A 24,346-nucleotide genomic window follows, 5' to 3' on the forward strand; every position below is an offset into this window, starting at 1 on the left:
GAACTTCTAGACAGGAGTCTTGCCTTAGAGTCTGAGTGCTAATGGGAGAACTTGTATTTGAATCAACAAGTTGCATTTTCCCTTTTCACAGAGAAATTTTACTTGGTAGAGGAGCATGAATACTCGGTTTAGTATTAGTAAGCCCAGATTAGTGGACACACGTGCTGTTGCCTTGTTTTATGAGCCAAACATTTCCAGAACTTGTACTGTGGGTGTGTTTATATTTTATCTAACCAGAATAAAAATTATGCAGAGGAAAATGAGTGCATGACTTCTGAACAGAATAGCACAGGAACAGAGAGTAACTAAGTTTGAAAGTGACCATTTGATCAAAAAGGAGCATCTTAGAATAAGGTGTTCAGGGGCCTTTGCCTTGTTCAGTCTTGAATAGCTCCAAAACCAGAGGTTTTCCCACCTCCCTGGGCCCTTGTTCCAGTGTTGATTGCTCTTGTGGCAAAATACATTGTCCTATAAGCTAGTCAGAATTTCCCTTGCTGCAACTGTTGTGTTGCCTCTTGCCTTTTCATGGTGGAAGCAGAAGGATCTAGTGGGTAGAGTGCTGAAGAGGTTAGGATTTTAGGGCTGGCAGTGCCACTGGATGGTTCAGCAACTTTGGACAAGGTACTTTTCTAATCCTGAGACACAGTGTATAATACTGTGAATTATACTGATACAGAGCTTTCGGAAGCAGCATAGATATCTATTTCCAGAATATTCTTTCGTTCACTCATTCCACTTCTCTTACTTAAGTTTGCAGATGCTGATTGCTGTAATTATGCAAGTGTATGAAATACTGAATAAATAAACTTTGAGGAAGTAAGAAGCACACAGTGAGGGTCTCATCCCTGTGTAGGCTGCAGGGAACTGGAGATGCAGCTATATCAGCCACCTCAGATAGTCTTATAGCCAGCAGAAGAGGTTTCCTCCATGTCCCTGCAATGCTGATTCCCCAGTCTTCCCTTTTTAGGTCAATCATCAGGCAAAGGAGTTCTTTGCTGTAGCTGGGTGGTTGTTATTAGGGTTATTTGTTTTGCTGGTTTAAGTGTAACTCTCTGGTGGTCTGGTTTCCAACATTCCCTGCCCCATCTCTCAAATGATAGCAAGTGTCCTGGCAGGATGAGTGCTGTGGGAGCGTGATAGCAGCTATTGGTGGAGAAGAAGGAAAGCAGATTGAGGAGGGACAAAATTCCTTCATTTGTTTTGCTGCTACCAAAGAAAACATGTCATTGAACTGCACCCTTGCGGCACGTAGTGAGAGAGCTAGCCCAAGGGTATGGGATTTATGGCAGGGCTGTGAATTGAATTGAGTTTTTGAATCTCAGTTTTGTGCTTGAACTAGAAAAGGAGCCCTCTATTCTCCCACAGCTCTGGATTTGGTTGACTGAAGCTGCAAAGAAATTCTTGATTTAAAAAACAGAAGAAAGGCTACTTTGTTTTTAGAGAGATATTTGGCATTAATTGCCATAGCATCTGGGCACAGTACTCTGGTTCACATAAAATTTGCTTCGTTCTCAGTTCTAACAACTTTTCAGTGCTGTTTATATTTCAGGAGTTTATCACTTGTACAAGGCTAGTCAGCCTATCTTTTTTTCCCTCCCCATTATTTTCATAGGAAAAAAGTTATCAGATCTGGAGCGAGTTACCTCCCTTAAAGTGTACAACTGGTTTGCCAACAGAAGAAAGGAAATCAAGAGACGAGCCAATATCGGTAATGTATCAGAGAGCCTGCTTTCAAGGTTCAGTACATTGACTTGCTCAGGAGAGATAAAAATTACACGGGATTGCATTACTGAAAATACGGGAGGTTCTGATAATCTTAATAGAATTGTGGGGCAATTTTTTAAAAAAGAAGACTTGCTATTCCGGATTTTTTCTCAAATACAGGCAGGAATTTAGTTTATGGAATTCCATCAGCGATGCAGGAAAAATGAGGCAGTTACAAAGTTTTACTGGAAGATGAGTTGTAAAAACCCAAACAAGAACTCAGTTTGTGGAGGGAAAATCACATTCCCTACACTCAGGCTTACCTGGGCATTCCAGATAAAGTCTGAAATAAAACCTGAAAATGTCTGCGTGGAAAATAAGGGAAATTGAGACTGCTGCAAGTTCAGAACCTTAGTGTACCATTTAAATGAGAAGTGGTTGTAGTGAGGAGCTTTTATATGGTTGTAAGTTTCCTTGTGTCTGCGTTCCACTGAAATGCACTTGTTTCTTCTGCCAAAACCCAGGGTTGTCTCTCTTACTGCCATCCCTCAGACCCCACAGGGATCTCAGAGGCCAGATGAGTTGTTTTACCTCTCAGATTCAGCCACCGGATCCAACGGTTGCACAAGCCAACTTCTTATTCATGTTACACCTGTGCTCCCTACTGCTTTCTGTGGGGTTGCACAGCACTGAGTGGCTGGAACAAAGTAATATTTTTCCTTGATGATCAGAATAAAACAAAAGCTAGCCCTGCAGGCCTTTTGTGCTTGAATACCTCATCATAAGGAAATAAGAAGTGATGCTGAACTTATAAGAAATAGACCTTCTCATATGGATAAATGCAAGACGTTCTGATGAGAATAAACTCACATTAGTAGCCAGGACCCAACAAACTTCTGCCATTTGGGCAAAGTTTTATGCACAAGTCTAAGGACTGTGCAGAACTGAGTTTGCAACATGTAGACAAGATAAGGCCCATACCTTCGTGTTAACTGGTATTTTTGCAAATGTTGAAAGTGTCATACCATCCTGCTGCTTTTTGTCATATTTGTGAAGATGAAGAAGTTCTTTCTACAAAATGTAGCATGTTATTGAAATTTGATCTACGTTTACTTTTCAAAAATGAAACCTGTCTGTTTAAGTGGGGGGGAACAAAGCAAAGTTAGTCCAAGGTGGGTGGTGTTACAGCTTTATCTGCAATGTATGTTATGTGTACTGTATGGGGAGGAGGGTTGGGAGGAGATTAAAAAGAACTAAAGGGAGCTTTAGATGCATGGATCCTACTGGAAGATGAAGATGTATTGTTTTTAAATCCCTTAAGTGCTTTTAAAAATTTCTCCATCTATTTTCAGACACTCCCCGCCCCCCTCAAGTCCTGCCAGTCCAAACTATGTGGGAAGATCTACAGGGAATGCCTTTGCCACTCCAGTGCATTAGAAATTAAGCTAATTTCTAATAGGACTGGCTGGAAAACAAGGATTCTTACTCGCAAACAAGTCTGTTAGTTGACAGGGAAGGATTTCAGGCAAACCAGTATCTGTTCATGTGCTACCTTCCCAAATACTGGAGAGTGAAGAGGAAGAGGCTAAGAACTAACTCTGTTCTTCCAGTTATTCTAACTTCTTGAAAAAATAGTTAACTTTTAATTACTCTAATGCATCAGATAAATTAGGGATCCATTTGCTTTTTTCGAAGAAGCAGCAATCCTGGAGAGCCATGGAATAGATGTACAGAGCCCGGGAGGTCATTCCAACAGCGACGACGTTGATGGCAATGACTACTCAGAGCAGGTGAGCATCATGGCTGAGCCAAGTGTCCCCAAATGAGACAGTTCAGTGACACGTGCAGAGGCCCTCTGCCTCGCAAATTAGATGTCTCTTATTCTTGTTTTGCTTTGATGTAATTGTAAAGGGGAAAGCGGAAGAGCACAGCTCCCCTGTTTGAATGTGTTGAGCAACCAGCATTCACCCACATGGATTTATTGTCATACAACAGGACACTTGGCAAGTACGCAATGGGGAGGAGGAGGGAAGATGTTCAGAGGGAGGCAGAGAAGCAGAGAAGGTAGAAGAAGACAGGAGGATCTGCTCCAAACAAGCAAGTTACACCATTCACGCCACACGCAATGTATGAAAAATGTTAGGAGAGTGTTACCCAGTGCACCGTGCATAACTTGAGCTTACGTTAGCCCTGGCACTGTGCTAGTAATCCACCCTCCAGGAAGGATGTACAGGTCTTTAACAATTGCTCTGATATGTCAGGCACCAACTTGCTTCCCTGCAAAACTAGGCATGTGTGTCCCTCTCTCACTTTTTGTTTCTTTGTGCAAGAAATGTCTCTGTGATAGCCTGTGGTACAGCTGTTGTGAGTTACTTGTCTGGCACCCAGATGAGTACAGCAGTAAGCCCCCACCTGGTACACTTTATCATAATCCCTTTTGTCAGCCCTGCTCAGCAGGATGCTGAGCACCCTCCTGTGAGGTGCTGAGCTCCCTCTGCATATCCCTGGGAGCACTCTTCAGGGTGGCTCAGGATCGCTCCCTAAGATGCTGACAGACAAAGGGAGAAGGGGTGGGGGGAGGATGTGATTAACTAAAGCTTGACGTTTATTTGGCCCTGTACCTGCTTCTTATTGTTCTGCAACGGTGTGCCACTACTTGGGTTGTTTACATATTATCTTTTTTTCTTTTTGCATTTTAACTCTTGCCTATTCTCTATTTTTCTTGATTATTTTTAACCCTTGACAGCAACTTCTTTTTTAAATTCTCCAGCAAAAGAATACCCCTTCCCGCACTCTGAGCCCTCACCTACCCTAAAGTTGGTGACCCTTCCTTCACACACCTTCCTGACAGGTATTGCATCCGCTTCCCAATTTTCCCTCAGGTGTCAGTGTTGGCCAAAACCCATCAGGGATGTGTGTGCTTGGCACCAGGGGACTCGTAGGACAGTTCATTTGCTTGGTTCTGGCTTTGATATTAGCTCTGTTCTGTGCTACACCCAACATCTGGGGTTGGCAGATCATTTTTAATTGACTCATTTGGGAGAAATAGTTAATGTCTCCCTCTCTGAGGGAGTGCTGTAGCAATGGAAAGTCCTGGAATGAGTCCGTAGCAGGCTTGGCTGTGGCCCAGTGTGACAGATCTCTGGCAGAGGGATTCCCAGTCACTCTGCTTCTGATGGACATTAAGGCCCTTTTTATGGGTCATCACCAGTATAGTTGGTGGAACCACCCTTGCTAGCCCTAGACAATGAGGATCAGCTCTGTGACAGTTCTAAAATATTTTGAAACTCCTGTCAAGTGCAGTTAATTCCTTTTCAGTCAGATACAGAAACTGAATACAAGAGTTATCTAGACTCTCAAACTATATTTTTCCGGTATGTTATCCGAAATGCTCTGAAAAAAATGGATTAACTGGATAGAAAATGTAAAGATTTTTGTTTAGAGTCCTTAAAATCTGCATTTCTCAGTAATCTGGCTGGGCTAGTCTATGAAGTATAATTAGGCATTAGCAGTGAAGCAGAATAAATGGCAAGTTCTCCTGATGGCCATTTAATATCCCTCAGCAGTTAAAACCATAAATTCTGCTTTCCACAATGACACTTAAACTTCAGAGTTCATCCAAATACCAGTGAGATGACTAAGACTGCAGAACTCAGGGCTCTGCTTTGTATTTCTGACCATGGTAAACATTTCTGAGGTGGCATCGCAGTATTTGCTCTCTGTTTGTTGTAAATGAGCGCATTCCTTCAAATAACGAGGATTTTACCAAATCCTGCCTTTTCTGTCTCCCTCAGCATTTGTCACCCTCATCTTAATTTAAAAGTGCTTAAATATACACACTAACACTACAATTTTGCATGTTCATCACTTATTGGCTGTTGAAGACTGATAATGATCATTTCTTTTCGATAAAACGAATGGCAAAATCATCGTGTGGTCACTATTAGTGCCTCATTTTAAAGAGAGGAAAACACCGTGGTTTTGCCCAGTGTCTCAGCACAGTTTGTTTGACAGCTGAGATTAGTTTGGATATTGTTGTTTCTCATTCCTCTTATTTTAAAGCAAGCCCTATTTCTGATGTAGACTAAGAAGCGTGCACACTTCCCTATAAAATTATGCTAGAATAGTCAAACATTTGATCTGACGTTGCATGGCTATTATGTGCCTATAAAAGGTAACCCTTTTTTCCTTCATTTTATAAGTTTCACTGCAGACCTGCAGCTTTAGTTTCCCTGTATTGGTTTTGCTTGTCAAACATCATAGCAATCAGCACAGCGGTCCTCCTACATCTGAGAGACCTTGCTCATTAGAAAATAAGCATGTAGAAATATGTAGCACTTAGTTCAGCAGACTGGAGAGCTCAGCAGAGGTTCACCTAGGTATTTGAATTATGGCAGTTCCAGTCCCATGAAATCATTGCAGTGTTTTTCTTAACAGTCTAGAAGCTTTTCGGCACCTTTTCCCCAATACCTTTGTGAATTCAGTTTCTTCATAGGACTGCAGCTGAGACCAAAGGTCTGGGTGAGGTCAATACCACTGTTTCAGGAAAAGTATTTTTAAAGAATAGGGTAATTATAGAGTGGTTTTATTATATTAGCCTCCAGCTTCTGGAAGGCAGCAGTCTTGAGGGACTTCCTGAGCCAGGCGGTGTACCTACTTTCTTTTTAATAGTTATAGTAGACTAATTTTCCATGAACTTGTCTAACCCCTCTTTTTAAAGGCATGTTTACTTTTGTCTAATCTAAAAATCAGTGAATCCTACAACTGAACAGAGATAAGAGAAGAGCTGCTTCCTGTTTTTGCTTTGGAACGTATTATCTCATCATTTCAGTGAGCACCCTTGCTTATTAAATCATCAGAAGTAGCGAACAGTTGTTCTCTATTTACTGATTATTTGTAATAAGCATTTACCATATCAACCATCAGCCATTTCTTTTCCAAGCTGAGGCAACTGAGCCTCTTTAGTCCCTCCTTGTAGAGAAGCCAACCCCTGACTCTTTCTCCTGATTGCCACTCACTATTTTTCCTGCTTCTATTATGTCCTGCTTAAATGGGATGAGCAGAACTGAGTTCAGTATTCAGAATGTAAGCACAGCATGAATTTGTGCAGTGAATAATGATCCCTACCTTAGTTTGGTTTCCTGACGTATGTTGTATATTGTTTTTACCTTTATGATTTCCTCTTTTCCTCAGAATATTCCCTCTGCTTAAATTTTTCTCTTGAAAATTGGGTACACCACTCCTTCCCCCTCTTACCTTTGTCTGCACATTGAGGGAAATCAGTTGTGTAAATTCCTTTCGTGTTGTACCCCTGTAACTAATGTGCAATTTGCTGCCCCTAGGCCATTATTTTATACACAGTTTTTGTTATCTGGTTTTCTACTTGTGTAGTAACCATTCTTCTCTCTTCTCCTTTCCACCTGTGCAGGATGACAGCACTAGCCATAGTGACCATCAGGACCCCATTTCATTAGCCGTGGAAATGGCAGCGGTAAACCACACCATCTTGGCATTGGCCCGGCAAGGAGCCAACGAGATCAAGACAGAGGCTCTAGACGACGACTGATATAAAGAAGGGGGAGGGTCGAAGCAAGAAGTAACTTAGTTTTAGACGTAGCACCTTAGCAGACTTTCCTCGGTCCTTAATATGTGTTCTTACAGTATAACTTTGCAGTTTCTTGTACGTCAGTTAGCTGTTAGGGTCTTGTTCTGTGAAGATGGCATGGTGCCCTCAGCCTTTGCGTATACTCTCTCAGTATTAATTCCCAATAAATAATCAATCAACCAACCAACCTCCCTCTCCCAGCCCCAGTGGCTAGAAAAATCTTGCTGCTCTATCTTAGCATTCAAAGTGCTTCCAGGTATTTTAGACAGTCCTCAATTACAAGTCTTAGGCTACACTTAAAATCTTGGATACCTTTAGAGATTGTGTAAAAATAGTCTGTACGCTTTTCCTTCTCTGAGACTGAAAGGATGCAAGCTGAGGTAGTGGCACAGGGTCGATGGACACCAGACTGGGAGTATCAACAGAGAGTAAAAAGAACACTAGAAACCCCACTTCAGCTGATTCAGATTTCCAGCTGCAATAAGCTGTGCCTCACTGGTCATACAGTGACTTGATATACTTTTGGGTGCTGTGCTGAGAATGTCCATTGGAGACACATTCACATATTTCAGTTGATGTTCACATATTCAACACAGACATCCTCTACTCACAAGCTGCGTGGCTTAGTGGATAAGTACTGCCTTCTGCCTCTGGGACCATGATTGAAGCCCAGCCTGGGATCATATGAAAAATGAGCTGAATGTCTAATGGACAACAGTCCACCTCTCAAAACCACTATTCATTATTTGGCATGGCTTATAGTGCCTGCTCAGAAGAGGTCTAGACTCTATTGATCTGTCACTAACAATTTCACTTTTTATTCTTCCTTTTCTGTCCCCACCCTATTCCCCTCTACACTTTGCCACTTTCAAAAGCAATGTTTTCCAAGAAGGTTTTAAGGTCATGAAACGGGTGAGTGATTTTTTTTTACACGTCTGTGTAAGAAATGCCTACATCTAGCCTGAAAGGTTATTTGAGAACTTTGACATCTGACCTTTGCTAGTTAACCATCATAGCATAAATATTCTCCTAAATAAGAACTTTTGTCTTTGCTTAAAGGCAAGAGGATCTCCTACCAGAGAAATGGGGTGTGAATGTTTTGTGTTCTCTTTACTCTGTCCTTGTTAAGATGTGAGAAAGCTATACGGCTACGAGCAATTTAATTAATAATTGGAAGCCATACTGATAATGGATGTGGTAATATTTGTAAAGCAAACCTACTTTAAGTAGCAGAAACTAATGGAATTGTTTTCCTTGATCATATGTAGCACTTTTGTTACTTTTTTCTTAAAGATATTTATATTTGATAAGTCTTTTTTTTATCATTTGAGAATTCAAAATGCCAAACAGCAAACTCGCATTACAGAGTCACCCTGCGACCGCCTTGTCATCTAGTATCTAAATGATGAACTGTGTGCACATCTAAGAAAATTACATCTGCTGGCATTGTGTGGAAACGATCTCCTGGCATCCTGATAAAATGATATGCTGCTGCCGGTAAGAGGAACCATCTCAATGGAAACAGCACGGGAAGTGTTAGAGACAGGCAGGACTGTGTTACGTTATAAAAAAAAACAAAAAAAAAAAAACAAAAAAAAAGCAAAACAGAAAAGGAAAATGACAAAAATAAAGAAGCTATGTAAATTTTTGTATATAGATATATAAAAATTTTCATAGTGTTTCCAAAACATTCCATTTGTATCTTCCCCATTTATGTGGGAATAGCTGGAGAGGGGAAAATGGCTTGATTCGGAAGGATGGTCTTCCTTCTCCTCTCATCCACTTCTGAAGGTGGAGGGGACAAAGGGAAGTCACAGTTACTTGGTTCGTTCTCATCCTCCCTTCCTCACGCACAGCTATCAGACAACATCGTGAGCTCCCCAGTGGTGGCTCCTCAGCAGGGTTTTAGGCAGCCTAAACCCATTCAGGGCGTAGGCTAACTTAGATCATATTCACATCTGTTAATCTCACCAGAATTGCTTGGGTAAGTGCGGAGGAGATTTTGTGCTTTCAGAGGGCACAGATCTGGCACCTCTTTGTAACTTTGAAGATAAATAGGTAGGGCTTGGCCTCGTCTTTCGTTTATGGATTTCATTGGAAAATTTATGTGCTTTCCCTAGGTATAGATCACTGAAGCAGAATGAAGCAGTCTTTTTTCTGTTTTATTGCATTTCTTGAGTAGGCAAATCTGTAAGTAGCATCAGGGCAGACTCGGGGAAAACACAGAATTGGATCAGCTGCCGTTGCACCATTGCAGTTTATTTCTTAATGTGTGTGTGAATGGTTTGGTACAAGGAGTGAAAGGACAGGGAGAGCTTTTTTTGCCTATTTTTGCACAGCAGAATGAACAAGCAAACTATAGCCTTAGTGGAATTTTACCTTCTTATTCATACTGCAGTCACACACCAAGCTGACAAGCAACATCCACGATTTATAGGAAGGAGATTTTAATAATCGATGGCCTCTTTATGTTGGGATTGCCACCACCATTTGTCCTGGCTGTTTCATTTTAAAAAGAACAGACTCAAACTGTTGGACAGCTGCAATTTTAGAAGAAATATTGCTTACTATAGCATCTTGAGGGGAAAAAAAAGTCATTGTTTCAAGCATCGCCTTTTTAAAGCAATAGGGGGGTATAAAAATCCATATTCTGATTTTTGGTTCGTGTGATGCAGGATCAAAGGAACACCACTAAAACTGTGTGTCCAGACCATCTGATGTAGAATAATCTGACCATAATTCTATCTGTCAGTGTCAGGTAGCTGCTGGTGTCATCAGGCGTTGATATCCTGTATGAAGATTAATCAGATAAACCACTTGTGAACAGCTGGAGATTGCCAGATCCTCCTTGTCTGTAGCTTTTAAGGTAAATACCAGTTTGCTGCTCTCTCACATCGTCTCACCAGAGCAAACAACAAATTACTTAACCAAGAAATCAGTCATGCTGAAAAAGAAAAAAGACATTTGGTTCGTTTCAGGTTTCTGTCACCTTGGTTTGCACCTATCTACAAGAGGAATGAGGAAAGAGTCAGATTCAGGGTGCGTGCAGCAGCCTGTCTCCTTTATTCTGAAAGTTCATAGCAGACAGTTTGCAGATGATTAGCAGCTTTCTGCTTTGACAGGAATTAGCTTAAATGGAATAGGTGCTGGTGTGACGATGTCAGAAGAGCTGCACCTGATCTAGAGTAATTGAAGGACTTGGTGCAGTGTGTGGCCTGTGATTTAGACTTATTTTTTGTGGGTTTTCTGCTGCAGTGTGGGATGTTGTTTGTCTTTTTGTCTCTGGATTTTCTTGAAAATTATCTTCTTGGTGGTGGTGGGTTTGGTTTTTTTCGGTCACGTTGCAGTTCAGTGGCAAGTTTGTTGTAGTCAACATGGAGCTCCTGCAGTCTGTATTGGGTTCCCTTGAAACAGGTCTGGTGGCAGACTAGGTCTACCTTTTTGTTCTGTGAATAGGGAGGAAATAATTCAAGATGTTCCTCTTCTGTGATGGGCACAGATTGCTTTTAACTTTGTAAATTCTGGCTGTTATTTTGTGGCTCATGAAGTTCTTATACTTGAGTTCTTGTCTCTAACAGTCTTCTTAAAACAACAATTTCTACCTCTACTTGTTCTTTTGTTTTTGCTTTGAATTCTCTATGTCTTTTTCCTGAAGTCTGAAATCCCAGATAGTTACAAAAGCATTATGAGTTGATAAAGGAAATAATAACATAGCAGCAAGCAGACATTATTCATTGACGGCCTAGAGTTGTAGAGACATCTAATACACTACAAGTATAGATATTGTTATAGTATAATCCCATTACTCATATGTTGGACATGAGCAGGTTGGTCATGAGTCAGCAGTGCACCCTTGTAGTGATAAAGGAATTTCATTAGGAAGAGCCATTGGCAGAGCAAGGAAAGCAATAAGTCCCCTCTGCTCTTCACTTCTGGGAGCCTATCTGGAGTACTGTGGTCAGTTTTGGACAGGGGTAAGTCCATCATAAAGCTGCTGAGATGAGAGGGTTGGAGCACATGTCACGTAGTGGGAGTTTGAGAGAGCTGAGATTGTTTGGATTGGCTCTGGGGAGATCTTATTTTGCTCTTTAATTGTTCTAATCGGTAGTGAATACAGTATAGTGAATGCAGAGCCAGGCTCTTCTCAGAGGTACATAGAAAAAGATTAGGAGCAGTGGGCTCAAATTGCATTAAGGAAAATTCCGGATGGAATTTTCAGAGGAATATTTTCATACTGAGGGTGGTAGAAGAGGGGTCAAGAAAGGCAGTGGAAAAAGGCATCCTTGGGGATATCCAAAACTCAACTGGACAAGATCTGGGGTTGGATCATAGACCTCCAGAGGTCTCTTCCGACCCAAATTATTCATTGTAGGTTGCTCCAAAAGTAATGCCTCCTGTTTATTTCTATGGAAACTACAACAGATATGAAGAGCACAATAACACTATTTGATAGAAAAAATTCTCAGCAAAAAACAAAACATTGTTTTTCAGCATAGCCACCACCATTAGCTATATGTTTTTGCCAGTGATGAATAAGAGCCTGCATACTGCACTTGTAAAAATCCATACCAGTGGAGGTGACCCCCTGTTTCACAGCTGCTGTGATGGTATTGTTGTTAGGAAGATGTTGCCCATGCAGTCCATCTTTCATCAGCCAGAAGAGATGGAAGTTAGATGGAAGGTGCCAAATCTGGACTATGCAGAGTGTCGTTGGACAGGCCAACCAAGAATGGCAGTGTGCTCCATGGTCTTCAAACTAACATGGGTCCTGGTGTTATCATATTGCAAGAGAAAGATTGTCATCTTCTCTGGCCTGACTCTGGAAGTTCAAGCCTTCAGCTTAGTCAGCGTTGTGATGTAACAGTCTGAGTTGATGGTTTACCCAGGTTCCAGGAAATCCAGAATGATCCCCCCTTTCCTATCCCAAAAGACTGTGCACAACACTTTACCCTCTGAGGGCTGTGTCCTGAAAGTTTTTCTCCAATGAAAAATTCACGTCACCAATCCACGTGCTGCCATTTTGACTCTGGCTCATGGTGATGGTACCACGTCTTGTCACTGATGATGCGATCCAGGGAGCTCACCTTCAGACCTGTATTGGTTCAATAGGTCCTGACAAACTTGTGTTCTTTCTGTTCCTGTGTAAGCATTCGTGGGACCTGTCTGCTGCAAACTTTGCAATATTCCAGCATTGCCACCATCACTGAAGCAGACATTCACTCCATGCACAGTTCTCTGATTGTAATCTGCCTGTTGGCACAGATGAACTGATCAAGATGCTCTTTATTGCATAGTATGGCAGCTGTGCATGGCTGTCCAGAATGTGGCTTGCCTTTCATGTCACTGTCACCGCTGCTGAAGCACATTGCCCACTGCCTCATCGTGCGTACATCCACTGTTTTGTCTCCATAAAAGTTCAGCAAGCACTGATGAATGTCAGTGGGTGCTGTTTATTCATCATGGAAGAATCCAGTTCCACGCCTTTGTTTCACATGCACTTCCATGTCAGGCACCATTCTGTCAGGCTGCCTCTATGCTGCCATCTATCACACAGCAACAAAACATAATGGAATATTGGTGGGAAGATTCAGCCTCTACTGCCATCACACTGACATCCACTTCTGATGTTGTAGGCCAACATCATAAAATAAGAGGCATTACTTTTGGAGCAGCCCTTGCATGATTCTGTACAAACCTGCTCAGGTCAGGGAATTTCCCAGTTCTCATCTGTACATGTTCACTTGTTTAAAGAAATGCTGTTATTTTGCCTGTTGTTAAAAAGTTCTGTCTTGTCCTAATATAGATGAGCTTTATTTGTAGAGTCTGGCTCCAGGTTCTAATCAAGCCATAAGGAATAAATCTCATTAATTATTTGCTCTGTTTACACAGTTCTTCAGGGATATTTGAATTAGTTTGTTTCGTTCTCTGGCTAACACTGAGCTGGTAAGTTCTCCGTGTTTTAATAACGTTTGTGCTGTAGATTCATTTTTGCCTTCGAGAGGAATTTTCACTGTCTTGCTGCTGTGAGTGTAGACTTGAAAAATTTCACATAGCTGAACATACTAGAGGAGAAATTGTACTCAACTTAAGCCCACTGTCGACTACTGTGATATGCTAAAATTTTTTGGTTCAGTTAATCTTCAAATGATGATTGTCAGAAGATTTAGTTTGGTAGCCTAGATCTTCTGCACTTGCTTGGAGCCTCATGTTATTTCCTTAAGTGTTTGCTGTTGGCCATTGCTAGACAAAAAAATAATAATAGAAGAACATACAAAGACAGATTTGGGGTCTGATTTGGAAGTTATTTTAAAGAGAAGTCACCATGGTGTTCACTAATATGGAGCAGCATGAAGTCACTATTCCAAGTGTCACTTCTGCCTTTGAGGTGCAGGGGAGCATGGAGATGAGTTCAAGATTCTCATATCCCCTCTGTGGTGTAACAGTGAGATGCTGCTTGCAAAGTAGAATGCAAGCATCGTGCTGGTAGGACATCCACCAGGTCACTGAGTCATGCAGAGATACGGGGCACTGGTAACAGAGCATCACTGTATTTTTCACATAGGTGAAACCACCAAACCAAAACTGATATAAGAGTTGCAACTCAAAATTGCAGCCTCTAAAACATTTAATGTGGGGTTGTTTTTCACTGTGTGTGATGTCAGGTCTGGATTCACGCATTTCACTGTAAATTATGAAGATTCAGTACTGAGCAGTGGATGTTTAGTAGGGGAATATTTTTTCCCCCTTTATGCCTGGAATTCTCTTCATTTCAGATCAATTTCTTACCAGAAGTTTTCTGTTCCTCCGCCTGCTCCAGCTACATCACTGAGGCCTCATTCCCGTGGGTTCATCAGCTTCTTTCAAGTTCATTGGATAATTACCAGCAAATTTCAGTGTCAAAATAAGCTTTGCTCTTGTATTAGACAGGGCTTCCCACCCAAGTAGCTCTTGCACTCTTTGAAGTTCTTTGACTTGGTAATATTATTTTGAACAAAATCTTCAGCTTGTAGGCAATAATGTTGAGTTTGACGTAGCATTTCTCATTTGGCAGGAATCTTTATTGACAGGATTGGTCTTGAAAAAACTTGCTTTATGTTAGTGACATAACGTATGCATGTTCTTATTACACAGCTGTAGGTCTTGTGTGTTTAAATGCCTCGTAGGAGTAGGAGTGATTTGGGATTGTATCACAATCCTGGCTAACTGAATTGAAAAGTTTGAGGAGTAACTTTTTCACTGTGACTTCTTGGGAGGGAAGGTGGATGGCCTGACCACAGGTACCGTCCAGTTCCCAAGGAGAAGAGTTGCAGAGGAAGTTCAAAATAAAGCTTTCCCCTTTTTGCAGCTGGGATTTTTACTCAGGATCTTGAAGCAGTTGTTGGCCAACGGGCATTTGGCAAGCGGAAAAGCATCACCCCAAACCCCTCATTTTAGTGTCTATTCATGTTGCCTAATAAATGGGATTAGAACTGTCCAATTAAAGATATTGCACATTGAAGGAAAAAAAAAGAAAAGAGGCATTCTAGGGGCGACAGCTATAAATTCAAATTTAAAACATGCGAAAGATATTTTTCTCCATTGTGAGAATTGTGTTATAACAAGAAAAGTGGATGCAATCATCTTGAGGGCTGTCAGTAAGAGGACAGCATTTTGATGTTGGTTTTTGTCCAGCAAATATAAATAAAATTAAGTGAATGAAATTATTCTCAGTTGCACCAGTGGAACAAATGTAGGGAGAAAAAAATCAAACCTCTCCAGAGTTGTTCGTTGCTAACCTTGGCCTTAGGTTTTATCTCTTAAAAATAGCTTGGAATTGTTTGTTCATGCCTATTTTCATGTTGCCATCCATTTGGCCGAGGTGATGCAGTAGCAACAATGGCATTGACATAGTTATGACAATCAGTACAAACTGTACTCGTTTTGCTAAGGTCCCTCTGTCACATGCTCCTCATGAAAATACAGATCATACCCTAGCTCGTACTTGCTGGAACAAGTAAGCAATTTTTTAATTATTATTTTGAGATGCAGTCTGTGATGTTTGCGCTGCGCTTATCAGTGTAGTACTTGGGTGATGTGTCATAGAGATAGAAGAGGATTTGCCATTTTAGGTGTGTGGGGGAAAAACTCACGAAACATATTTTAAATGCTCCCTTTAACCAAGCTCCCTTTAACCAGATCAAGAAAACTGACTAATTGGTTTGAGTACTGCAGTGTTGTGCTCTTCCTTGTTCTTTGCAGTGAGCTTTGGAGTGTTCCAGCCAACGGCTTCAGCACGAGGAAACCCAACTCGTGAAAGTGGAGCAAGCTGTGTAATGGACCTTGATGCTCTGTATGTACAGTGCATCCCACACTCAGCTGGCTTGGCACAAGGCTGTCTGCACCATTTATCCCCTATTCTTGTTAAATGGAAGCGAGTGCATTCTGCTGATCAAAACATCCAGCATGCTTCTGCTGAATCCTTTCAGAATGCAGGCAGGGTAATTGGGATGGGTAGATAAATGTGTAAGAGTATGGCAGGAAAAGTAATGGCAGCTCTTTCGAATGGCTGGATGTCCTCCTGACATGTAATTAGCTGCTTTAGAAAGATGTGGATTGGCATGGTCATAATTAAAAGGATTTCTGTCTTTCTGTGATTGAAAACAGAAGATCTTCCGCCCCCTAATTTTCTTTAGTACCGGCATTACTGGTGACATTTGGAACAGCTATACTTCGTAAACTTTAATAATGACCCGTTCCTAATGGTAACTTCTAGCAGTAGGGGCTGAAACAGAGTTTAGTTTTTTATGCAAAACTACTTCTCTTCCTTCTATGCTTTTGGGTTTCTTTTCTGCTCGTGTATTTATTTCTTCTTAGTGAGTTTTAGAAATAAAGCTAATGTTTAATTGTGTGACCGTGTGATTACAGATTACCCTGCGTTCTGGTTTAGCTCTTCTTGATTTGTCACTTGGTTGTAGAGATGATAAAGAAGTTTAGCCGTAGTCTGGGAGTCCACTGATCTGCTCATGTTATTTTCACCCTACCCACAGGTGGAGAACGCCAATCTCAGTTAGCCTTCAGTTTCCACATTGGCTCTTCTGTGCCACTTCAGCACATCTTCTCTATGGTCTCAGTTTGGAATGAGTGGCATCCCTGCCCATGGCAGAGAGACAGAACTAGATGGTCTGTAGGGTCCCTCCCAACCCAAGCCATTCCATGATTCTGTGATATGATATGGGCTAACATTACAAGCTAACTCACCTTTTTCTTAAGAAATCTCAGAAGAGACTGCAGCTGGGTACTTGGCTGGACATTATCCTGCTGTACTGCAGGAGAGGAGCTGTGCTGGTGACCTACACTAACATCATAATCTTTCCATGATATATTGCTGTATTCTGCAAAATCATTTGTCATGATCATTTGTGTGCCTTTCTGTTCTGTTTTTTGTGAAAAACAGTATCTGTGGATCTGCCTTTAGCCCTGCAGAGCTTGTGCTCCATATTTGCCTGTAAGCTTCTTGACTATATTCCATAGTGATACTGTCCTGCTGTAGCCACTTACGAGATGAGTTTCTGAGGCTTTTTGGCGTATAAAGATGCATATATAGACTTTGTAAAATTTAGAGAAGATAGCAGGTTCCTAACTGAAACAGATTTGCAAAGAAATTAGGAACTTAACTTATTTAGGCTTTTACCTAAATCCTTCAGTTACTTTTCAGCTTCTTTATAGAGTTACTTCTGCAAATCTCATCCATTGTCACTGTGGTTCAGAACAGACCTATAAGTCTGGGGTACTTAGTTCTTCCAGTACCATTGCCACTGGTGGTACTTATACTCACAGTAGCAATGGTAGGAATTTCTTTGCTAGGACAGGATTTTGTAGACACTAACTTGCTGCTGTTACTGGCCTCAATTCATCATCCTATCCTGCTCTCCCATCCCTTCTCCTTAACTAATTAAAGTCTTCCATGTTATGGCAAGATGGCATATGTAGCTTAAATAACCCACCTCTGTAATGAAAAGGTTGCCACCAGCCATCTGAGATGTATTTTACATCATTTGAGACTTAAAAACGCATTTTACTGAAAGATTTTATCCATCAAATCACTCGAGACAAAGACATGATTAAATTATCAATTAATATTTCTTACCCAATATATTCCAGTAAGAATATTGAGCATATATTGCATTCCTCAAAGTACATTTGACTTTGCATTTTTTTAATTGTTATTGTGTTTTAAGTCTGCCTGCTGGTAACGTTGCTGCTATCTGTCTCTAACAGTACTGTAGCGACAGTGCTGAAAATGTCCTTCAGGAGCTAACCTGAGCCAAGAACTAAGAATATCAACTCGTTGACCAGTTTTTCCCATACCAGGGTGCAAATTTGTACTTCATGGCAAGTAAGCAGATCTTTTCAAGATGAAACGACAGAGCTGCATTTTGTTCCAAAGGTTTGATAAGATTTTGATGTGAAAAGTAGCCATGAGAGCATTTCACCTTTCTGCATCGCTCGGGTGGTCTGAGTTTAGATGGAACTACATGAGTTCTGAATGGCTGGATGAAGCAGAATGGAGTTTGCATCAGGCATGGAAACTCATGTAATGTGCAGGGCCTCCTTTTAGTTGATAGATCAGTCCCTTCTGGCCTTAATTGTTAAACTGTGATTCCAAAGAGGTAGACTTCTGCTCTTACAGCTATAACTTGTTCATAGTATTTAATAATTTGTAGAGATTTGAGTAGTAGAGCAGTTCTCTACAGTAAAGGAACTCCTTTAAAATGTATGACTTTCCATCAGAGGAAATGTTGTGCCTTATGTCTCTAAACCACATCAAGTTCCACTTATGTATGATAAAAACCTTTTTACACTTTGTATTTCTGCCACGATGAGAATCCAGCGAACACTGTTTTGATAGAAGGTGGTTTATTGTATGCTGCCATATTACTTAGATTTGCTTCAATATCTTACAGATTCTGCCCATCTGTTCTACTGGAACAGCGATACGTGCTTCCATACTCATCAATGTTCAGCAGCTATGGTAGCTCTGGAACAACATCATTCTCTTCAGCCATTATTTCTGCTTCTTATATACAAACAAAGAAGGACTCAACCAAAATCCAGAGCAGGTCGATCTGAATTTCTAATCCTAAATTCGCTGTATGAGCATGTGGGTGCACGAATCCCAGTCGTGGTGCTTTTTCACTGTTACCCAGGCACATTCCACATAAAATCATTTCACATGAAAAAGTGTTGATTGGTCGTGACCATTTCCTGTAGCTGCAGTGCCTCAAGGAACTGTTCATACAAATGCTTTTATCTGTTGCCAGAGTGCTTCAAAAATATCACAGCCACCAGAAGTCTTCTTGCTAAACTCATCTCTCCTCTTGAAATGATTTCCTACCCTGAGCCTCTGTTTCCTTGAAGGAATTCCAGATGAGTATTTGAGCTATACTTCCTTCAGCTGCTCTGAGCCTTTCACTTTCCTCTGAAGCTGATTCTTGTTGGACTGAATTTGTCACACTTTATCATCCCAAACTGTTGTTGTGTTTCTTTTGTCTTTCATCCAGGCTCTGTCACACCTCAGTAATCCTATTTTACCTGGTTTACGGATGGTTTTCTTACACAGACATGCTCTGACCTGAACTCGGTGTTTGTCTGGTCTCCAGCTAAGTGATGGATGTGATTTCCATGCTGATAACAAACCAGTCTGCTGTGATACTGAAGTTGAGGTTTTTGAAATCCTTTGAGCTCTTGACGAGCTGAAAGACCCCGGGCGTTTTCAGCATGGCAGTTGGCAGCGCTCCTCCCTTCCCTCCCTTTACTTTTGATGCTTAGATTACCAAATCAGGGAAACAGTAACTTCTAAGTATGATTTTTTTTTAAATGAATACATGGACTGCGTTGTTGTTTTTTTTCTAACTGGGAAGACTGGTATTGGGCCTTGCACTTCAGTAGCTATTCCGTGATATTCTAGCAAATTGCTTGGGAAAATACAGGTATGTCACAGATACAGCAGTTCTTAACAAACTAATTTGATGTTTCTTGCACATGATTGTGGTGCTCAGGTTTACTTCTTCTGTTTAGTTCTGTGCTTTTTGGTGTCTGTTGCCTCTCCCCCTCCTGGTAGGACTAAGTTGTTGCTTTCTGTGCCCTTTCTCCATCTTCAGTGACTTCTGCCATTTTAATTTCATTCCTCTCACTTCTCATTCTTGTCTTTTTTCTCTACAGGCACTTTATTACCTTCACAACTTCAAGCAGTGTATATATAGTTAGATGTTTTCCAATTCCTTTAATACTTCCGTCCAAGTTGACATAGACTCATCTTTCCTTTTGCCTATTAGATGGGACTGTATCAGTTGCCTACTTGAAGTTCAGATATATATTGTCCACAGTAAAGTATAAATATGAAACAATCTCCAGAATTCACTCAGACCATTTAAAACAAACAAAAAGAGCTCATAAATTCAGTCCTTTTACAGCAGGTTATTCACTGGCAGCCTCCCATGTGAAATAGTGTGTTTGCAAGTGTTGGACCATGGTCAACAGAGGGACAAGGTAGTAACATTATTTTTCTTTCGTGTTTTGCTTGCACTTAACATTGGAAGCAGTATGGATTAGTGCAGTTGTTGTTTCTGGTTAGTGTGTTGGTTTTTTCACATGAGTTTTTGGGATGGGTGGTGCGTGGGTTTTGAGGTTGGACTTGATGGTCTTGAGGGTCTTCTCCAACCTGAGCAGTTCAGTGACCCCGTGATTGCATTGCGTTGTGCATGGAGCCACGTACTGCTGCGTATTGCCGTGTCGTTCACCCAGGGCCTGGGATCACCTTTTGCAGCCAGAGTAGCTTTTTGACTTTAAGTTGTTTTACATTTGAAGGTGATTAAAAGAAAACTTGAAATGAAAGGACTTCTCTAAATAGATACAATAATGAAAATGGATTGGATTTTGAAGTTCCCATCTTTCAGTATTATCCACAGAGCTTTCTTTCTTTTTGGCTTGTGCATGAATTCATGTTGAGACTTGAAGCTTTTGACTTATTTCTTGGTTCTCTGGGGCCAGAGCCCTGCTTGTTCTTTGGAGAGGGGACACGTCGCATTTTATCCCTGTTGCCATACAAACCAAGAAGCAGAAATCCTTCTGTGCTGGGATCCTGCCGTAGTGTTAGCAGCGCCATTCCAAATGCCATCAGCAGCAGCTCCTCCTTCCTCTGCCATCAGGGTGGCTCGTGGGGCTGAGGGCAGCGCGTCCTCCTGCGCCAGGGGCTCTCACTGGGGGAGCACCTGGAAGTCAGGCATCACACTCTGCGTGACAGAGTGCTGTCACCGTGGGCAGAGCCACCAAGGACAGGCTTCTACCTTAAAACAAGTGCGGGAGTGACAGATTCAAACCAGGTTTAGTTCAACAGCGGTTCTGTCAAAGGGTGACAATTAGAAGTGGGTTATGTCCACGGGGAGCACTGTTTTTTTGACAGATGGCCTTGGCTGTCTCCCCCTTGGTCTCTGTGATCTTCCCAAGGCTCGTAAAAGCCCAGGAAGTGTGAAATATGTGCAGTACTTTTTTAATTATTTTTTTTTTTCTTAGTGTCGATTTAAAAAGTGCCTAAGTGAGTAACAGGACTCCAGAGTGAGCTGGAGAAATAGGATTAGACCTCATTCCCTCCTAAGAACAGAGCCCTCGCTGCGCTCCCTCCGGAGGAGCAGTGGGAGTCTGTAGCCCTGCAGAATCCAGCAGGGAAGAAATCCCTTTCCTCATGCTGCTCCCCTCATTCTCCAACCTAAAACTTGTTGGTGGGGAACTTCTTAACAGACAGTGTTTCTCAGCCAAACCGTGGCAATCTCTGTTTTAGGGTGGATGGGAAGGAGGGGGAAGCTCGGGCGGAATTTGGTAGGAAACTGCTTCTGGGATTCCAGATGCAAATGGCTTTGTGCATTCATCTTGCATCTCTGGATAACCCTACATCTGCGGTTCTGGGTAGGAGTGGCTGATATCCATAATTACCCCTTCTTGGAATCACAGAGGTGGTTTCTTCCTTTATTCTTAATTATTTCTAGGCTCGTTAGAGTGGCACCTGCTAAACATTTTGTCAAAATAATGTAATGATTGGCAGGTGGTTATAACCTTGTAAAAACGAGAATTTTAAGTGCGTAAAACAAAAGATATCAATACTAGTTTAAAAAGTTGCATTTAAGAATTTCTTCTGACCATAGCAAAAGGAAATAAAATAAGGGAACGCTGGTAAGGTGTGTTGGTACCACTGGAGGGTTCCGAAAATGAAAGCAACCCATACATAGATGTTTTATTTTTCATGAGTAACTAAGTGTTGTTTTCACCGTGACGACTTAATTACATGTGAGTTGGGAAAGCCTAGGAAATTTGGCAAGAGAAGCTGTAAGGATATCTCTTCTGCAGAGAATGGAAAGGGAGCTTGTAGGATGTCGATGGGTGTTGGTCTAAGCAATGATCAAAGGAGAATCTATTGCTGGAGTGCTGATGAGAACAAAGTGCTTGTGGAGCCCGTAGTACACGCAGACCGTTGGATGTCGTGCTGTCCCCCTGCTCCAGAGATGCCTTTTTTTAACTGTGATTTTTTTCCTAAACGAAGTGATTGTCGATAATGGTGGTTGTCATTGAAAAGAGCTTAGCAGCGACTGTGTCCAACCCAGAAGTGAAAAGGCAACGGAACAGTACGGGGGGCACAGAAGGAGGGTGAGGAAAGCAAAGTCCCCAGGCTGTCTGTGATGTGCTAAGGGTTGGGGTTTCCATTTTGGGGTTTTGTGCACCCTCGTTTTGTTCCGCCGTCACGTTGGGATGGGAGTGCCGGGCCAGCTGTGTGCCTCAGAGCACTCTGGTGAACATGAGTTGTCGTGGTCTCATGCGTGCGGGGCAGCTGCAGTGCCCTGCAATTCCTCCCCACGTCTCCACACGCATCAGTCAGTCGGGATGAGCTGTGCCAGCTCTGCTGGTCCCACGGCTCCCAGCGCTCCCGTGGGTCCGTCCCTTTGCCGCTGCCTCCACCCATGGCCTCATTCCTCACACCATGTGCCCCGCCGCGAGTCGCACCCGTGTCTCATCTGCTGTAGGTGTTGTGCCTACCTCAAGAGGTAAACATGGTATCCTGGAGTCACACCTTCACTCTCTGTTCTTTTTTACATGAGCACTAGCGCGCGCACACACTGGAATGTATATTCTCCCCTCACCCCAAATAACCTCGTGACCTGATCCTTGCTGTAGCCACCACCAACTCCTCTTGCAAATTGGATGCTGCTTTAAATGTGAAAACAAATGTTCAAGAAGCTATAAAACCTGAATGAAAGCTAAAGCTGAATTTATAAAGCCTTGTTGCGTATGAGCCAAAAGTGCAAAAAGCTCTATATAATGAACTAACCTGCCACTCATATAAATATAAATATATATAAATATATTAAAATCAGACTGTTCTACAAAATTGTGTATTTGTATTTTTGTGTACGTACAATTTTCTGCTAAGCAGAAGGAGGATGTAGTATAGGATGATGTGAGAAGAGATTTTGTTTAATCATATTTCTTTGTTACTTATTTTTGTTAACATCCAGATGCCTGTCTTTGTCTTCTGTGTATGACACTGTTCCAAAGGTGCAGTATCCCTCTCCCGCCGCGTCCCACCCCTCTCCTGCCTCGCTGGGTGATGCTCCTCGCCATGGCAGGGCCGTCAGCATGCCCAGCTCTCCGCTTTGCTCAGCCCATGGGGTACGTACATCCCTGGCATTTAGCGGGTGTGCTGTGCGTTGTTGTTTGCCACCCGGTGGGCTCTCACCCGCCTGTTCTCTGTAGTATCTTTGCTATGGTCCTAGGCCTGAAATTTCAGGGAAGAAACAAGTATTGGTGCAGACTGGGAGGGAGGATGAGCAGTACATAGGCAGTCAAGGCAGAGAGGCGGCATTGTGCATTACAGGGAGCGAATCTCAGGTACCACCAGCATGCTGCAGTGCACTGCCGCGCAACCCCACCTTCCCCACAGCTGCCAAAGTGGTTTTGCTGTCAGGAGGGTGGGTGGGCGGGCAGCAGTGCCGGCGGGGCTTCAGTGCAACCTGCATGCATTGCAGCGAGTGGTGGAGCAGCCGTGGCGTCCCTGTTCTCATGGCTCGGTGCCCTTCTGGTAAAGGTACTGATGTTCAGGAAGAGTTTTTCTGAAGTCTTCTCTAAGTCACTGCAGTTAGCTGTGAGATGCTGATCCATCCCTGGATGTGTTTAAAATCATTTGGATGTGGTGCTCAGGGACATGATTTAGCGGAGGGTTGTTAGAGTTAGGGTAGTATGGTCAGGTTGTGGTTGGACTCGATGATCTTGAAGGTCTTTTCCAACCTGAGCGATTCTGTGATTCTATGAGTGGGTCTGCTCCATGTTTTGCTGCAAGGAGAGAGGGGAGTCATTTTGTCACTTGGTGATGGTCCTTAGGGGTTATAAAGTGGAGAACTGCCCAGGGAAGGCCCAAGCAGAGCTGTGTAGAACAGGCTGCGGTGGAGAATAACACAAAGCTCTGCAATTTGGGTGATCCGAATTTCCCTTCCCCTTCCTTGCTGCAAACTCCTGAAGGCAAACGGGTTCTTTCTGCGCACTCCCATCTACAGAATGAAGGTGATAGTTCATGTTTGTCCCATCTTCCTCAGGCAGTAGGTGCTTCAGAAGTGTCAGCTCCTTCCCTCGTGCCCTTTGCGCTCTTTTTGTTTTTGTTTTGATTTCTAACATTGTCTGAACCGAATTCTGGTCCAGGGAGAGCGATACTGCACCTTTCCATGTAGGGCTCATATTTATAACAGTGTGTAATGACTGTAGCAAAAGTCCTTGTTTCTGTATGTGAATGGACAGAGAAACAAGTGCTCTATTGTATTGATTAAAATAGTTAAAATGAGTCCTGTATCATTGTATCTCCTATTCTGGATTAGTGCCTTTTGGACAGTAGACTGTTCTGTAATTAAAATGTAGTATAACTGCTTTTTTGTACAGTTTTGTTTTAATAAAACTTTTTTTTAATTTGTGTTTATTTTAGTATTGTACCTCTTAGAAAATAAAAATGTATAACTCAACAAA

At 42.1% G+C, this 24,346-nt stretch overlaps 1 protein-coding gene across 34 annotated transcripts in view; it reads left to right on the forward strand.

Annotated features, from left to right (window-relative positions):
- HMBOX1 (homeobox containing 1) overlaps window positions 1-24,346 on the forward strand; it is a 126,102-nt gene extending 101,756 nt beyond the window's left edge. For 7 of the 34 annotated variants that reach the window (XM_015285113.4, XM_015285111.4, XM_015285123.4 and 4 more), the window contains 4 exons: window positions 1,613-1,708; window positions 3,400-3,494; window positions 3,700-3,831; window positions 7,133-24,346. In XM_015285113.4, the coding sequence (XP_015140599.1) occupies window positions 1,613-1,708; window positions 3,400-3,494; window positions 3,700-3,831; window positions 7,133-7,270 (461 nt within the window). In that variant the 3' untranslated portion in view covers window positions 7,271-24,346. Of the gene's footprint in view, window positions 1-1,612; window positions 1,709-3,399; window positions 3,495-3,699; window positions 3,832-4,474; window positions 4,556-7,132 lie in introns of all 34 variants that reach the window. The other 27 variants (XM_015285116.4, XM_040697251.2, XM_040697238.2 and 24 more) reach the window with 15 other exon arrangements.

The sequence above is a fragment of the Gallus gallus genome, chromosome 3, assembly GCF_016699485.2.
Source record: "Gallus gallus isolate bGalGal1 chromosome 3, bGalGal1.mat.broiler.GRCg7b, whole genome shotgun sequence".
Lineage (NCBI taxonomy): Eukaryota > Metazoa > Chordata > Aves > Galliformes > Phasianidae > Gallus > Gallus gallus.